Raw genomic sequence first — 17,278 nt, forward strand, 5'->3', positions numbered from 1 at the left:
CATCGATGGTCGTCATTTTCTTTTTCCATCCGATTCTCTCGATTTAACGCTGTATTCTGTACTTGGTTCTCGGTACCAGAATCTCGCTTCCAGTCTGCGTTTCTCCTTATAATTCAGCCCTACATCTCAATTTTTCCATTCAAATTGGTTTTTGCTGTCCGCGCTCCTCCTCTTCACCACCATAGGCCCTCTCGATCGTTCCCTTGCGCTGTCCGACCAGCCGCCTACGTCTAACCACACACATACTTTTTTGCCCCACAGGAGAGCGCAGAGAAGGCATCTGTCTTTTTTGTTTGTGAACTTCTGCCTTTTTCTCTCAACATTTGTATGTTTGTCAGTCTCTACTGTCCCCGATTGGCATGCTGCCAGTTTGCACTTTTGTCATTCTATGCCGTTCCAAGTGGATTGAACGGTGGGGTCAGACCAGAATAGCCCGGGTTGTTACGGTTCTTTTTCAGCAGCTGTCAACAAGAAGTTCCTTGATCAAGACTACAATAGCGTCTTTTTGAAAATGGAGTTTTAATAATTACCAAAATCTACAAGAGTCATCTTAAAAGTTAAGAGAAAACCGTTATTTTGAATTCAGAAAAAATGAAACACACTTTCAGTTTTCTGGCGAGCTTATGAAACAATGATACAAAATTGGAAATTATATGGCGTAACATTAAATCGTAGTTTCTATTGTGATCCTATAAATTTCATATTTATAATTGGCTACTACAGGCAGCCACTACAATAATAATTGTCAGTTTTTAATTACATTACTCCGAAGCTATTTTGTTATAGGTAAATGTAGTGTGTATAGATAACTGAATCTGTATGGTACATCTATTTTCTGCGATTTTCTTGTAATTTCCACGACTATTCGCCAAATTTGTGTGGTAACCTGTTATTTTCAATTTTAACAAGTGAAGAGGTTCAGACTAGATGCAGACTATGATTGCTACTGTAGTTTCGTGATGCGGTAGACTTTTCCTTCATGAAAGTCCCTTTCTGTTGGTTGTCATAATGCAGTTTATACTTCTTTGTTTAAAAGATGGAGCAGAAATCTCCAAGAATACGATGAAGCATGTGTGTATGTGCAAAAAGTGTGTTGGCGGAAGATGCGACTCTTCGTCTTCTTCTTCGTCCTCACTCCTCGTTGTAGATTCCTAAACAATTTCCTGTCTCGTCCTGTGCAGTCCGATTCTTCGTTTTTTGTCCTCCCACTCTCTACTTTCCATTTGTGAAGCTACATCGTCCCACGCGCTGAGTGACCTTCGGAATCTCAAATCGTAGTGACGTATAGTTCTACGATGAATACCGGTACTGAGAGATCTATCGGAAGATCCTTACGACATCTGGTGTTATAGTCGCACTCGGTCAGAACTGAGCCAGCTGCCTGAACCAGAGTAAACCAGATTTACGATGCCATTAATTCAGAATTTCAAAGTGGGCACATTAGTAGTGATGTAGTAGAAGTAATAGTAGTACTCCGCTTCTTTTTGGTTTTCCAATGCTTAGCTAGATATCCCCGTCTAAATCTTCATCATCATCATAATTCTGTAATCCGAGTAATCCTGCCAAAGATTTTTGAATAGATGGATGTGCAGCCCACTCGTTTTTATTGAGCCACAGCCAGGATTAGGATGCTCTTTCGTTTTTCCTTCATTCTTCTCTGCAAAATGTGTTCTATAAATGATTGCATATACGATTTCTCCAAGATTTTTGATTGTTGTCTTGTTGGATAGATTGCTTCTATTGATAATATTATCGTACCTAGTTTCAGACCACAAATGATAGCATCACTTCGAGCAAGCTCATTTTTAGAACCCTTACTTAGTGCAAAAATAATAATTTTGTTTTGTAAAGTAATCCTACTATTCCAAACACGCTCAGATATTCATTATTCAGCTGGATTTGTCAGACTTTATTGTCGTTTGATTACTCTAAGAATTGGCTTGCTCAAAAAAGTAGAGTTTAAAAAACTAAATAATATATTTATTTGAAACATGAATTCTCCAAAACACAGCTTGAGTGATATTCAAAACAAGTTATTTGATAACTCTACCCACGTGATACTTTTTAGATTATACAATTTCTGATTATAGGCAAACTAGTCTACCCAATTAATAGAGAAAACACAAGAGACTATACCGGTTCAGGAGATGCTCATAGATACTGAGCATAGTAGAACACAGGAAAACAGAATATGAAGTGAAGTGGGGATGAGATAGGAGGGAAGGATGAGCCTGTCTTTGTATCTCTCATCCGTTATATATCCATGTATCCTCTTCATTGCTACTATGTCCTTCATCTATATATCTCTAGGTCTCTTTATTTCCAGTTCACCTCTCGATGGTGCTCCACACCGAGCTTCATCACAATCCCGTCCATCCGTCTCTTTCTCTCAAATCCAGGAAAGAGAATGACGCCCTTTTCTCCCTTCAACAAAGTGTCTGTGTTGGGTTGTGTATAACTGGCTGCGTCTATACATGATCCTGATACTCTCTGGATAGTTTCTGTGTCTGCGACTGTTGCATGTCAACTGTCTCTTTGGTGGTCCTCTTGGCTCCGCTTCTTTTTTTTCCAAAACCAACCATGGTCTAGGGTGGCGAGAAGGGGGGACACCGCTTTCTCCTCATTTTTTTCCTTTTTCTCTCTTTTCCTGAATGGGGTGAGTAGGGGGAGGGAGGACATTGACGGGGGGCTCAGGTGTGTATGAATTATGGATTCTGTCTCTCTTTTTCTCTCGATCATCATCATCATCATCAACACGGCACTGGGCGATCAGTTTTTTGCACACACACAAACTAAAACTAACATGCACCGAGGATTTGTCACCTCATTCGTCGCTCCGTCATTTCTGACCTCTATTCTGAGAAGATTAGATAAATTTGATTGGCTTCTTTTTTCTTTTGAGTCAAACATTCTTAGATGTTTGAAATCGGGTCCTCTGATTAGAAATTTCGAATTTTCATCCAATTTTCCCATTTATGTAAAAAATGTATATCATAGCCCATTGTTTTGTTTATTGCGGTGACATTTATGAAATTGATACATCTCAAATGAAATTGTGACTAATTCTTCTAAAATTTCTACTTCCTGTTTTGGATATTTGAACAGATAATCAGATGATAACCTTTTCTCATTATAACTTCACCTGATTCTACCCTTTTCTCCTTGAATATTCCCATGATCATTGTGGTCACAACGTGAGAAACAAAACATCGAAAGTACGAAAACATGCGTCGGTAGACGTCACCTAAATCATTTTGTCACTAATTTTCATCTGCCCTTACTCTGAGGATGTGATCATTCTCAGCTGATAGCCAAGTCAGTTGATATCCAAAATTAGTTGAGTTTCAAAAAATCTTTTTAAATTTTTGCTCGAATTTTATTTTGAATACTACATAACATTTACATTCCCAAATTTTACATAATATTGGTTATCGTAATTTTAACGGATTTTTGGCATTTCTTCTTAAAGGCACACGGATTTATTCATATGGGTCTTGCCGCGCAAAAAAGTTTATGGTAGCCTATCTTTGAATTTTCGCGAATGTTTCCTCGGTTTTCCTTGCATCTTCAATAAAATTACTTCGTTTCAGCGAAGTTTGCCGTTTTTTTTTCAATTTTCTATCGAAAACGGTTAAAATCAGATTTCAATTACAAGTTTCAAAAAGAAAATTACCATAAACCGTTTTTTAAATTAATCCGCGCGCCTGTAAGAAGGCACGTCAAAATCTATTAAAATTACGATTTTTACGCGTATTTAGAGATACTTTTCGAGAATTATGGATTTGTTTCAAAATTGTTGTTACTGGATATGCTAATTTGTATAATGTATTAATTGAAGCGAGTATCGTAATTTTATTAATACGAAAAAGGTTATTTTATCAAGAAAAAATTCGGTATGCATCTAATTAAATACGTTTATCTGCTTAAATTCGTAATGTATATATTCTCATTATTTCAAATATATTGTAATCTCTCTTTTCCGTAAATTCTTATTCTTCCAACAAATTTAAAATAACTGTTTAGCTGCCGCTCTGCTGGCCTTGGGGTGTACTTGTCCTGCTTCTGATTGGTGACGGACACAATTCACGTATATAACACTGCAACGCCATCACGTGAATGGTGGTGACGCGTGGATTGGACAATGATGTCGACGACGAACGAGAAGCGTGGAAACAGTCGATTCTGCGTGCGAAAGATGTCATGCCGGAAAAGGTTATAAATACTGTGATATTTTTAAAGGAAATTATCCAGACGCATAATAATTACAAATTTTACGCCAAAATTCGGCACCCGCTCTTGACACGATAAATTTTTGTTGAACGCGAAAAGGCGTGCGTCTTTAAAATTTGTAACTTTTTGATAAATAATGAATTTTTAAAAAAACTAAATCGATAAAAATTCCACAGCACCAATAGTTTGAAGCTACAGTACTCTTTAAAGGCGTACAACCAGAATTTTCATCGATTTTCATAGTTTTCGATTAAAAAATATTTATTTTTTTATCAGACAATTTAAATATTATAATAAAGCACACCAAAAATTGCCATGTCGAGACCGGGTACCGAATTTTCGGAAGCAAAATTTTGTGTCTAGGTAATATCGTCAAAAAGCTTAAAATTTTGAAACGTTGTTATAATCTCATCTAATAATATAATTATAGGCGTCTGGACCACTCGTTGCATTACTTGAAGGCACCTCGGGTCATCATCACTGGACAGAGGTAACAATATGAATGAACTTTATATTTAATTTCAAATTTTCAGACAAATCATCCTCGGCCAACGTTTTGCAATTATTGCCGCGAAAAGTTGAACGGAGTCCCATGGCACGGCTATACGTGTGATAGTGAGTTTTCTACTTCCAGTTTACACTTTAAACTGTAATTTTGCAGTCTGCAAAGTGAAAGCACATCGAAAATGCCGTGACAATTTGACGGAGCAATGCAAATGGACAAATCAATCAAGTATTCCACAACATTTACAATTTATTAGCCCAGAGGTGTGAAGTTTTTCTTCAAAATGAGAAAAAAATATTATGAATTCTTTTGGGATTATAATATAATTGAAAACAATTATGAACATTCTATATTACTAAAAACATTATTTTTATCACAACAAATAATAATGTTTTTTTGGTTCAAAAATAGTTTTTCTTATGTATTCATAATAATCAAAGCTGGGGAATAAAAGTGATTTTTATTTCAGAATTCAATTCTACCTCATCAATGGATGGAAGGAAATCTTCCAATGCCATCAAAATGCTCAGTTTGTGAAAAGCCATGTGGTTCCGTTAGAAAACTAATCGTTCGTTTTTCTTAATTTCAAATTTGTATTATAAAGAAGCATAGAACAAAAATATTTTTAAAAACACCTTCAAACGGTTCTTATAATTTTAGATATTTTTTCTTGTTCCATTTGAAAAAAAAACGAGTAATTTTGTAAGTTTTAGCTTGATTAAAAAAAAACTACTATCAAAGTTAAACTCTAGTTACAATTTCAATTCAAATTTTTGAAAAAAAATAAAAAAATGTATGTGTTTTTCATTTAGCAACAAGTTTACAGAATTTGTGTTTTTTCACACACTTTTTGTTTCGAAAAAGCGAAAAAAAAATTGTTACCAAAAACATGAAAACAAAAACAATAATTAACTAATAACTTCAAAATTCAGGACTATCGATGTATTTGGTGTGGATGTTGTGTCCATGATACGTGTATTGGAAATCTGGCACGAGCATGTAGTTTAGGTCACTCGGCACTTTCAGTAATATCACCATTAGCAATGAAAGAAGTTACTCCAAATGGGACAGCTGTATTACGAGAAGAAGCGTACGGTAAGGGGAATTTTTACAATTTTCTAAATTTCTAACGTGAAAATTTGAATTTTACGACTCTAAAACTCTATTTAAATACCAGTAGGCGTTTTTCCAAATTTTAGAAATAATTGTAAGAAAAATTTTTAATTTAAAGGTTAACAGTAATTCTCTAAATTTGAATACTATTTACAAACGAAAAAAGAAATTGTTTTTTTTAAGTTGTTTGCAAAATATAAGAAAAAAATAAATTTTACTAAAACTTGATTTTTTAAACCTACACAAAATTTATTATTTTTATTTTTCAGGTGGTGATTCTCCAGGCGGCAGTCCACTAATTGTACTAATCAACGCGAAATCGGGTGATAGTCAGGGTCAAAGAATTATCAAAAAATTTCGACGGATTTTGAATCCAATTCAAGTTTTCGATATTATCGCAACTGGTCCCGATTTTGCGTGAGTTCTTTTCATGATCGAGTTTATTGTCTTAAAACACTCAAAATAAATACCACGTGTCATTTCAAAGCTGCTCAAAAATTGCCAAAACAAAAAAAACAGCCAAACTAGTTTCCAAAATTGGCTAGAAATTTGAGCATCGAAATGTTTTTTTCGTATGTTTCTGTAAACGGAATATCAAAATTATTCTGAATTGAGAGTTATTAATTTTCAAATTTTCAGACTAACATTTTTCTCGCATCTTGAATCATTTCGTGTCCTTGTATGTGGTGGAGATGGAACTGTTGGATGGGTTTTAAGCGCTTTTGATAGACTGAATTTACACTCAAAGTGTCAATTAGCAATTCTTCCACTTGGAACTGGAAATGATTTGGCTCGTGTACTTGGTTGGGGACATGCTTTTTATGATGATACACTACTTCCACAAGTTGTTCGAACAATGGAAAGAGCACATACAAAAATGCTAGATCGGTGGAGTGTTCTCGCTATTGAAGGTAATATTTAATAGATACTTAATTTAAATAACATCATATAAAAATAGAATTGTTTTATATCTGTCAAATCCTTCATTCCCCCACCAAACAGTTTTTCTGAAGATTTAATTTTCTAGGCCCTCAAGCAGATGCGGTTCGTCGGTACGAGGAGCTGGTCATCGAAAAAGTTCGAACGTTTCTAGAAGCTGAACAAACATGGGACATTATACATGCAGCTAATCAACTATGTACAACGATTCGGGACCTTGTTCATAGTGTATCACATACGTATTCTGATTTAGAAAATAACAAGTTGAAGCTTGATGACGAGTCAAGACTTGGAGGAAGTGATACAATGACGGAAAAGTAAGCTTAATTAGTATTGAGAATACCCTATAATCAACCATGTTTTGAATTTTTCAGTTGCAATACTCTACTGGGAAAACTCGATCGGTTGATGAAATCACTGAAAGAAGACGCGAATTGTTTGGAGGAGTCTGGATTTGAGCCTGGTGATGATGATGATTGTTCAACAGGAGACGAAATGCTCAAAAAACGAGATTCTGTAGTAAATCGAGCGAATAGTCTTAAAAAGGCATTCCGAGAAGTCATTTCAATGGCCGAAAAGGGTATTGATCAACACTATCGAGATCCGAATACGGCGTGTACGAAAAGAGAGAGGTTCAGGAAGAAGAGAAGTAAAACTACGCCTAGCGTTCTTACGGTTAGTACAAAAAATGAATATTAAAAACTATAAAACAACAAATTAAATACGTCCTATAAAACTATTTAATATCAAGAAAATCATAGATTCACTATTATCTTTCTAGATATCCCATTCCAACCTGTCTTCTTCATCAGCCTGTTCCCCACCGTGTTCACCCGCAGGAGAAGATCCGCCACAAGATGATCAAAAAGAGTTTCGTAGTGCATCTTGTAAAGCAACATTTGAAATCAGTCATTCTCAATCAAGTTCATCAGCTGTTCTAACAGCACTATTCAATGCACAATCTGCACGAACCTATGATGAATTAGAGAAACCAAGTATAGGAACAGTACATCCACCAACTCCTGGAGCAACTCGTGAGCCATCGACTGCTTATGATGATGATGAGGAAAATGAAAATGTCGAGAATCGAAAAGAAATTGATCAAAAATCGAATAGTAAAAAGTCTTCAGTATCAACACCAGAAGATATTACAAAAGGATCACCTGATCGGCCGAGGATCTATTCTGATACCACACTAAACAAAAATATGGAGAAAATGAAAAGTCAAAGCTTGCATCCTATTTGTTCAAGTGCTGACAAGATGAAGCAGAGTCACTCGGATAGTAGCTTATATGCAGACTACGGTATGTTTTCAGTTAGACAATTTTTAAAAGCTTTTTATAATTTTATGATACTAATTTTTTTATCGAAACTTGTTTTCAGAGCATTTGGAAGGTTCATCATCTGGTTGTGGTGCCGGTGCTTCAGGAAGTACATTATCGCCTGCTCGGGCTTCTGATTCTGCCACCTGGTCGCGCATTAAAGAACGTAAACGAACTGTTGGAAGTGATTTGGGATTGTCTAGTAGCTCTCATTTGAGAAGGTGAATTAATTTAAGAAACGTTTTAGTTTCGATATTCAGTTACATATAAATTTAAAATTCTGATACTTATGCAGTAGCCGTAACCATCAAAAAAGCTACCGTAACCTTCTTTTTCATTTTAGACTTACAAATGATGTGTTCCGATTATATTGTCATTTGAAATTGAAATATGTTGAAATATTAATTTTGGGTACGGCTACTACATAAATACAATTAATCTGCTGTAAGTTCAGTTGAGCGTCATGTCAGCTCTGTGCCTAGGCTTCAAGAACTGCATTTTCTGTGTTTTCAAGGTTTTAGAGCTAAAAATGCGTGATATGACTGTTCAAAAGAAAAACTTTCTCATAATCAACACAATTTATCTAATATATTTAATTTTATGTGTTGCACGTATACTTTCTTTCAAATTTATGTGAAATTGAAAATATTTCTTTAGAGCAAACTATGCAATGTGTGTGAAATATATTCAAGAGAAATATTTTGTCAACACTTTTATTTCTAACCACTATCAGATTTTTACAAATGTTTTGCAGTTGTCGTAACATGCTCTCCGGATTCGCCGGTGGATCTCTCATTGCTGAAATTTTACTATTAAATGCACGAGTACTGTCACAGATGTCGTCACGTCGCAACTCAGCGGCAAATATTGCAAATCAAATTCCAACGTCCGACTGTCAAACACCATTGTATGTCCTATTTTTAGATATTTATGTCCTTACTTTTTAAAGTTCGAACTGCTTATCTTGAAAGACTACGTTTTCAACTGAAAATAGCTACTTGAACAACGGGATCGAAGTCTATTAAAAATCATTTGACGCAGCGTTTTCAATTGAAAAAAATATTATGATTTCAGCACTCAATACAAGGAAATGTGTGTAATGAACAACTATTTTGGAATTGGTCTTGACGCGAAAATCGCTCTGGAATTCCACAACAAACGAGAAGAGTCTGAAAAAACGCGGAGCCGATCGAAACTCTTCATGTGGTACGGTATTCTCGGAGGAAAAGAGCTGATGCATCGTACCTACCGTAATCTCGAGCAAAGGATCAAATTGGAATGTGATGGAGTTCCGATCGATCTTCCATCTCTTCAGGGAATCGTAATTTTGAATATTCCATCATATTCGGGCGGTGCAAACTTCTGGGGTCGGAACAAGGATGGTCCAGAATTCACAGTTCAAAGTTTCGATGATCGAATTTTGGAGGTTAGATTTATTCTTATCGTTGACCCCAAATTGCACACTGATTGTCCAATATACCACGTATCTCGGGTTACTGTAGTGATACTGTAGTTTTTCTAAACATTTATTTTTTCGAAAAAAAGCGAAAATTGTTAACCTCCGCTAACTGAAAAAACTCCTAATTTTACACTTGTTTCCAAAATTATACTACACTCAAAATTAAAATTAAAATGCAATTATGGTTTAAAAATATTTAAATATCTAAAAACAACGTTTCAAATTTTTAAGTTTAAAAGTTTTTTTGAAAGGTTTTTTCGTTTTCGTTTTAAAAAAAAATTGAATTCAGCCCTGGTTCTAGTGCAGAAGTAGTGTAGTGTAGCTTGACTCGAACATCATGTTGAAGTCTTTGAAAACGTGAGTTTCTCTGTATTGAAACTACTAGATTACTGTAGTTGTAGTACGGTAGTAAATAATGCGGTAGACAGTACAGTAATAAAGTATAAAGAAAAATGGCGAAAATATTAATCTATTTATAATTTGTTCTTTTTTCAGGTAGTTGCACTGTTCGGCGTGATCCACGTGGCAACGAGTCGTGTCCCAAATGCAGTTCGTCTCCAAAACCATCGAATTGCTCAATGTCGACATGTTCGAATTGTGATACTCGGAGACGAACCAATCCCAGTTCAAGTTGACGGTGAACCTTGGCTTCAACCTCCTGGAATTATGCAAATTGTTCACAAAAATCGAGCTCAGATGCTTGCCAGAAATCCAGTTTTTGATGCAACACTTAAGAAATGGGAAGAACAAAAAGAGAAGGCTTCCACGACAACAGCACCATCCACACCTACGGCTCTTGGAGCTCCCACTTCAGATATTATTTCGTTCTTGACGAGAGCTCGCGAATTTTTGAGATTGATTGAAGGTGAAATAGCGAGATTAGGGGTTTCATCGGTACTTTTGCAATCCTTGGATGATGCAAATGCTATTGTCAAAGGTGGAGCATCAGGAGAAGAAGATCCAGAGGTTAGTTAATTATTTGCTTAATTTATTTTTTAGTGTTTCATTTATTACCAAGCAGAAGTTTAGAGGCAAAAGTGTAAAGAAAATGTAAAATGTTTATTCATTTACACACAAAGCTCAACAAGCTTGATTTTGATGAAGCATCATAATAAATCAACCCGTAATTTTCTCGTTTCTTAGGGCTTCGTTGAGATTCTAATTTGATATATAAGGGACAACATGATCGTATGGGACAAATGGTCGATGACTGTTAGATTCTCGAGGTAATTCTCTGAGCTCTAACGCCTCATTGCTCACTGCAGAAGTTGTTGTTACAGTATCTAATAGAAGCTCTTGATGATCAGCTTCAGAATGGAATCCATCTATAAACGATATAGTTGTACCATTTTCATTTTTGTCGTTCGACGAGTTACTGACTTGAAGTTGCCATAGAAAACGTGCAAGCCATCCTAAAAGAGATGAAACATTTTGAAGAAGATTTTAATCTCAACTTACCCAAAAATATTATTAAAAATAGAGAATATATTGCATACGTCCATACAATAAGTAATATTTGAACTCCGCGGTTTGCATTCGTCCAACTTCGAAGATATTTCTGAAATTGATATATTTATGAAGTACATCTTTATAAATTAGGTACTTACATCAACACAGATGAAACTGAAAACTACCAACGCCGGCACCATAACCACTTCTTGTACAATTTTCCAAAGTACATAAGCCATTATTGAACTTGCACATTTGATGCCTCTCAGCTTCAGGAAGAGCCTGAAAGTTGTGAAGATGATAAGGGTTCTGATTTCTAATCTGAAACATTTTCTGGGATTCTCTTTATTACCTTGCCCCAGTCATGAGATTAATCGTAATCACTACAATCAGCAAACAATTCAACATCTGCCCTTTTTTAACTGCTCCGATCATTGTTAAATCAAAAATAACTGAAAGTGCCAACTCGATTGCCATCAGTATACGAGCACGTCGAACCCATCGATGTTTCCGTTCCCGAATGGTCATAGATATCTGCAAATCAGAAATAATCAATATAATTTGAAAATATGAATTTTACGAATATATAGCTAGGTATTCCAAACGTGGTTTGTATGAAAACCCTACACTTTTGCGTTGAGAAAGAAAAAGTAAACAAGTGAGGCTCGAAATTGAAAAATTTTGCACGAAAAATGGAAGAATTTGGAAGATTCGGGTAGTTTTGGATATTCAGATTCTAGCTTGATTTCATCTGATCAAATGATAGAGCTTTAAGCAAAACATTCAAATTCCTGGATGCTCATATTTTCGTCAGATCTAAGAGGAAATCTATAATGACAAAAATTAAAGCAAATTTGTATGCTGGAACACGCTTCTTCTTCTTCTCATTTTCAAACGTAACTTGATTAAAAACAAAACGGAAACACATATGCTCCTGCGTGGCTCAATTATACTGAAAATAAGTGAACAAAAGGAATATAATAGGATTTTCCTCCGAGCCCAAGGTTCCAGGCTCCACGAGGAGCCAAAAATGGAAAGTTCTTTTGAAGAAGGAGGAGGAGCTCAAGTTCTTGCTCGGGTTTCAGGCACTCTTCCACACGATATCTCCGCATTAGGAAAACATTAGAAGAGCAAAAAAGGAGAGATAGAAGAGCAGGAAGTGTGTCAGATGAAATGATCATTTATGGATATGGATATAGATGTATTTGCACTAAATATACATACACTACTTACTTACACAACTGAATGTCAAGAGTTGGTAAGACACTCATTTGGAATGATGAATTGAAATGAAGAGCTGGCGAAAAGAGTCTAATGACAAAAGTGGTGGGTGTCATGGCACGTCAAAGCTCGAATAAGGAGACTAATAGACTTTTCACCCACGCTTTATTTTTTAGTGTTGCATAATTTGAAGAATGTTAATTGAGCCAGAGCTCAGGTTTTTCAAATTGATAAGACAACACTATAGAATTTAGACTTGAACGGTGCTCCAATTCTAATATATCAAAGTGAATTTATGAATTGAACTTTTTTGAAACTACGAAATAAATAAAGTCAAAAAGTAAGTACATTTATGGTTTGTTTTTGACCAGATTTTTTTTCGCACATTTTTCAAAGTGTTTCCTAGGAAAAATTCTTACTATGTGCCCTGTGATTTTAGACGTCAAATTCATTTTATTCTCATTGAAATAGCTATGCATCAAAACTCAAATGGAAGTTGTAAACTTGACTATCAAAAGTTCCAAATTACCAGGAACTTCTCAAAATGTGACATCATCTATCTTCATCTGCTAAATAAATGAAACTCTTTTGAAAAGATGGAAAGCCGTGTGCAAGCGAATAAGATTTCTTGGAAAAGATATGGGTTTCTCACGTCCTCGAGAAATTTTGATCTAGAACAGTAGAAGTTGCGAGTTCGAGTGAGGATAGCTTAAAATCATGATAGCTTATGGTTAAGTATAAAATCTAGATTTTAGTTATAGAAATATGAGGGATATAAAAACGGAACGAAGAGGAACGACAAAATTCACATTGAAAGCGGCTACGATCTAAGTTATTTCGAAGAAAAATCTAAATCCGTTCCTGGAACCGATTAACCACATCATAAATGGTGATGTTAATAGAAAAGAAGAGAAAACAATAAGTTGATGATGGGTAGTCTTCCTCATTCACACAACACATTTTCTTCATCTTTCTCATTCTCGTCGCCCTAACTTCGCCTTTTCACTTCGTTTTTTTTTGACGACGACGATGAATTAATAATTTGGCTCTTCACACACACTCACAGTGACGAAGAAGGCAAAGTCTTCTGGAAAAGAATATGATGAAGAGTTTTGCTGTAGTGTCTGAGTCTCTACTGTCTTGTCATTCAATCTTTCAAATGAAGAGTGGGTGGTAGAGTGGGACTGGTGGTGTGAAATGCGTATTGTTGTTCAGACGAATCTAGATCCTTATTTTTGGATTTGAAAGCCCGAGAGAGCAAGGAAGGATATTAATTCAGTACAAATATGTAGTTCAAAAGATTGATTAGAAAAACACTTGTTTTTAAATTATGTTCTTTGAAAAGTGGATTCTCGATTTCGAATCCAATGAAGCCATTTTTGAATGTTATCTAGAACTTTTTGACACCGAAACACAAGCTGGATAGAATTCATTGGAAAACAAATGAGAATTCAATGAATTTGTTAGCCGCTGCACTTTTGGCCGTTTTCAAAAGAAGTCCTTTGGGAACATTGGAACATTTATTTTGAATGAAATAGAAGCACACATATGGGACAATTCTGGATTTCTAGGGAGGCAAGAAAGTTCGAATTGCCGAATTTCTCGTTTATAGATTCCACTGAAAAGTCGAAAAATCTATTCTTTTTCGGAAGTTTTTTTTTCAATTAGTCAGGTTTCCGAAACCTACAGTAATATTTCTTTACGCTTTGAAACATCAAAAAAATATTTAAGAATGACATATAAAAGTTCGGTTGAACTTTGGGCAGAAAATCGAAGAAATCGGGAATTATGCTAATTTCAAGCGATTCGCGAAAAAAGAAGACGAAGAAATAGACATTTCTATGCTAATTTTCTGAATCACTTGTGGAATGGGCTCCAACTTCTTGCGGTGCTCACCATCATGATGAAACCACGAGACAATCAGAGAATAACTGAGAAAAATAAGATGGATAAGGGAAGAAAAAAGGAGAAAAGCCGAGCAAATATCAAGGTCCTCTTTCCCGTCTGGTGATGGGTCCCACTTTGATGTCCTTTTGTTCTGTTAGGGTGACATAAGCCAACCAAAAAGACGAAAAAGGGAGAAACAAGATGATGAGCAGGATAATTCTGTTATTTTCGTTCTGCTTTTTCGTCTTTTTTTTCCTGAGAATATGATTTTTTGTGAAGGAATTTAGTCTCATAATAATAGAAAAACTCAAATATTTTTCAACTAGATATATTTATTTTTCAGGCTATCGATGACTTAGAAGAACGAGAAGAAACAGTTGCATCGGTGGAAAGAGTCGTTGAACTTCTTGAGGATCATTTTGGTTTTCCTGAAAGAACAAGAGCACCAGTTGGGCAACCAAAACTAGGACCCACTCCGCATTTTAATTTTGAAATTCATGTAAGTCTAATGGTTATATAGTAGGAGAATTTAAAAGTTGTGTTTTTTGATAATCTGATTGTGGGGAACATATGGGGAAGATATAGATTTTGGATCTAAACGTGGAGTATTATCAGTGGGGATCTAGCCTAAATACACTTATAATAGTCCAAAATAATTTTCCAAAATTGTGGACTTCTTGAAAAATTTCGAGAATTTTTGCAGGTTCGAATCTTTAGATGTAAAATATAAAACTCATATAATCTTTTTTTGGTCGACTCTAAAAATTATTTAAAGTGACAACTGAGTTTTCACCCCACTTTTCGTTTGAATTTAATTATATTCAGAAAATATTCGAAAAGTTTTACTGAGATATTTGGACATTTGAGAACAATCTGAGCGATTTTAAACAATTTCCCTCATTGACAATACTCCACCTGTAAAATATTTAACCTACCTACTGAACTGATAGAAGCTGTTAGAGAAATCGAGGGATTACGGTACCTCTATTCAAATAATGTTATTAATTAATGCTTGAAGAATTACTCATTAAAATATTTTCAGGGTGACGATCCTGATCATTGGCGTTATATAATCAACTCGATTCGTCAGGATATGGATCGAGAAGAAGCAGCAATTAGAGAAGCTAGAAAACAAGATTTAATAGCTGGAAAGCCAAAAAGATCCCGATTCACTGCATGGTTTCACAAACGATTTGGAACTAGATCTGCACCATTTGCATTCGCTAATAGTAAGTAAATAATTAGAATATTAGATTATTGAATTTTACTATAAAAGTCTGTAAAATGTTCATATTTGAATATTTAGTTCCATACTGGACGAGCGAAGAAGTATGTGCATGGCTCTCTTCAATTGGAATGTCTGAATATGGATCAACGTTCCGAAAGAATGATATTCAAGGTTCTGAATTGATGCATTTAGAACGATCCGATATTATGGATATTGGGATCACAAAAATTGGACATGTGAAGAGGTTGCAGGTGAGAGAGAAATTGTTTTATAACCTCTAAATAGATTCGAGATTTTTTAAAAGTTTCTGTGATCTCTAAAATAATACATTTAACCTATGTTAAAACCGTGTTTTTTCAGTCCGCCATTGTCGACCTCCGAGCTCAAAACCAACGTGCACGTCGCGCTCAGGCTCGTAAAAAACGTGTCGCCAAAGACTATAAACCCGATCATTCTGGTCCTTCTGGTGCTGGCGGTGCAGTAGATAAACGAAAAGAATCAAGTGCTGAAAGATATGCAGATGGACAACCATCAACATCATCTACGGGAGCTACCACTTCATCTGGAAAAACACGGAGAATTCCACCGAAAGATGGAGAATCCGCGCCTGCTGTCATGCAAATGGATCCAGCTAGTACAGATTGCTGAGGAATTCGATTCTCTGTATATTATTTATTCAATGAAACTAACACTGACAGTACTCACGGGTTTGATCAGTTTTGGCTTGTTATCAAAGTGTCAGTTTCGGAGAATTTATAATATGTTTCATTTTTGTTTTTATTTATTCTTTCTCTTCCAACTATTTTTCTCTGATCATTGTTTTCTCAATACCCGGTTTTTCACAAGGTTGCTTGAAATGTACACGTTTACGTTCTTTTCCATAATTTCATAGTCTCTTTTCCGAGAATCTTTTTAAATTAATAGGAATTTGTTGTGTTTACCCTATTCTTCTAAACAATTTTCAGTGTTAATTGAAAATGGACCAAATTGTAGACGCCAGGCGTCCCCTTACCAAATTTCCCCAAATTCTTCCTTAAAATTTGCACATTTGCTCATTTTTCAATCAGATTTTTTAACATTTTAGACTATTTTCACGGCTTTTTTTGAAATTCAAAAGTCTATCCGAAAACTAATCAAAAATTGACCAAACTAAACTATTATATGCGATAATTTATATTTCAAAACAAAACCGTTTCCAAATGTCACACACAATTTGTCCTCATTAAACACATCACACACAACTTTCCTCACGCTCCGCCCACTTTCGAATCTTTCATGGATTTTATGATTTTTATTTTGAATTTATTATTTTTCATTCCCTTTGGCAATTATAAATTTCCAGTGATATATAATTATTCTTTTCAAAAGTCACATCCACATTCATATTCACATACACATTAAAGTTGGAATCATATTACATATTTCGTACTGCCGAACCGAACGTCCTTTTTTTCCAGTGGTCCGTTGGTTTTACAAAATTCAAAAAAAACCTGATCTCTATATTTGTAGGTGATTAAAAGAACTGGACATATCAGGTTTATTCCGGAGAATCTGAAACCCTGAAAAACTGGACTTTCAGTTTGCTAACGCTATTACGAAAGCTTGAAAACATGCCAAAATTACTGTACCCGGTCTCGACACGACAATTTTTTGTTTAACGCACAAAGAGATACGTACCTTTGAAGAGTACTGTATATTGAAACTTTCGTTTCTGCGGATTTCGGTTTTTTTATAGATTTCGTTTTAAAAAGTATTTAAAGCTCCACATATATAATAAAAACACTTAAATAAAATTTTAAAAAAACTATGACAATATATTAGAATTCCACAGCAACGAGAGTATGAAATTACAATATTTGTTTTATCCCTCAAAAAACTTCGAATTTCTAGAAGCTCACGCACCTTTTCTTATTTAACAAAAATTG

General features: G+C 35.1%; 3 protein-coding genes, 1 long non-coding RNA gene and 1 other non-coding gene across 6 annotated transcripts; 2 read left to right on the forward strand and 3 right to left on the reverse strand.

Annotated features, from left to right (window-relative positions):
- Nucleotides 1-320: 320 nt before the first annotated feature.
- Nucleotides 321-926, forward strand: F42A9.11 (uncharacterized protein). The gene is made up of 3 exons (NM_001268387.2): nt 321-412; nt 459-556; nt 609-926. The coding sequence occupies exons 1-2, from the start codon at nt 328-330 to the stop codon at nt 521-523; spliced, it is 150 nt and encodes a 49-aa protein (NP_001255316.1). The 5' UTR covers nt 321-327; the 3' UTR covers nt 524-556; nt 609-926.
- Nucleotides 927-1,010: 84 nt separating this feature from the next.
- linc-126 lies at nt 1,011-2,237 on the reverse strand. The gene is made up of 2 exons (NR_101937.1): nt 2,137-2,237; nt 1,011-1,657 (listed from the first exon to the last, which is right to left on the reverse strand). It is a non-coding gene; the product is annotated as a long non-coding RNA linc-126 (long non-coding RNA).
- A 1,779-nt stretch (nt 2,238-4,016) lies between these two features.
- On the forward strand, nt 4,017-16,703 carry dgk-4 (Diacylglycerol kinase). 2 transcript variants are annotated; one of them, NM_069075.7, is made up of 19 exons: nt 4,024-4,212; nt 4,661-4,720; nt 4,764-4,845; nt 4,892-4,998; nt 5,205-5,303; nt 5,668-5,830; nt 6,118-6,265; nt 6,488-6,759; nt 6,876-7,104; nt 7,162-7,462; nt 7,569-8,091; nt 8,171-8,330; nt 8,864-9,016; nt 9,184-9,535; nt 10,064-10,534; nt 14,469-14,624; nt 15,168-15,354; nt 15,432-15,604; nt 15,714-16,703. In NM_069075.7, the coding sequence occupies exons 1-19, from the start codon at nt 4,117-4,119 to the stop codon at nt 15,999-16,001; spliced, it is 4,020 nt and encodes a 1,339-aa protein (NP_501476.2). In that variant the 5' UTR covers nt 4,024-4,116; the 3' UTR covers nt 16,002-16,703. The 2 variants fall into 2 exon arrangements, with proteins under 2 accessions (NP_501477.2, NP_501476.2); NM_069076.5 differs by lacking the exon at nt 8,864-9,016 and having other exon boundaries at nt 4,017-4,212; nt 15,714-16,700.
- On the reverse strand, nt 9,628-9,719 carry F42A9.15. The gene has a single exon (NR_056320.1). It is a non-coding gene; the product is annotated as an Unclassified non-coding RNA F42A9.15 (non-coding RNA).
- F42A9.9 (Protein with signal anchor) lies at nt 10,607-11,545 on the reverse strand (the record flags this gene model as incomplete). The annotated part of the gene is made up of 4 exons (NM_069077.3): nt 10,607-10,980; nt 11,027-11,126; nt 11,176-11,299; nt 11,370-11,545. The coding sequence occupies 4 exons, from the start codon at nt 11,543-11,545 to the stop codon at nt 10,727-10,729; spliced, it is 654 nt and encodes a 217-aa protein (NP_501478.2). The 3' UTR covers nt 10,607-10,726.
- Nucleotides 16,704-17,278: the final 575 nt, after the last annotated feature.

The sequence above is a fragment of the Caenorhabditis elegans genome, chromosome IV (genome assembly GCF_000002985.6).
Source record: "Caenorhabditis elegans chromosome IV".
In the NCBI taxonomy this organism is placed as follows: domain Eukaryota; kingdom Metazoa; phylum Nematoda; class Chromadorea; order Rhabditida; family Rhabditidae; genus Caenorhabditis; species Caenorhabditis elegans.

Coding starts and splice junctions, on each gene's coding strand:
- F42A9.11 (NM_001268387.2), top strand. CDS start 328: ATGTTTGTCAGTCTCTACTGTCCCCGATTGGCATGCTGCCAGTTTGCA. Junction 413..458: donor CGTTCCAAGTGGATTGAACG/GTGGGGTCAGAC, acceptor GTTCTTTTTCAG/CAGCTGTCAACAAGAAGTTC.
- dgk-4 (NM_069075.7), top strand. CDS start 4,117: ATGGTGGTGACGCGTGGATTGGACAATGATGTCGACGACGAACGAGAA. Junction 4,721..4,763: donor GTCATCATCACTGGACAGAG/GTAACAATATGA, acceptor TCAAATTTTCAG/ACAAATCATCCTCGGCCAAC. Junction 9,017..9,183: donor TCCGACTGTCAAACACCATT/GTATGTCCTATT, acceptor TTATGATTTCAG/CACTCAATACAAGGAAATGT.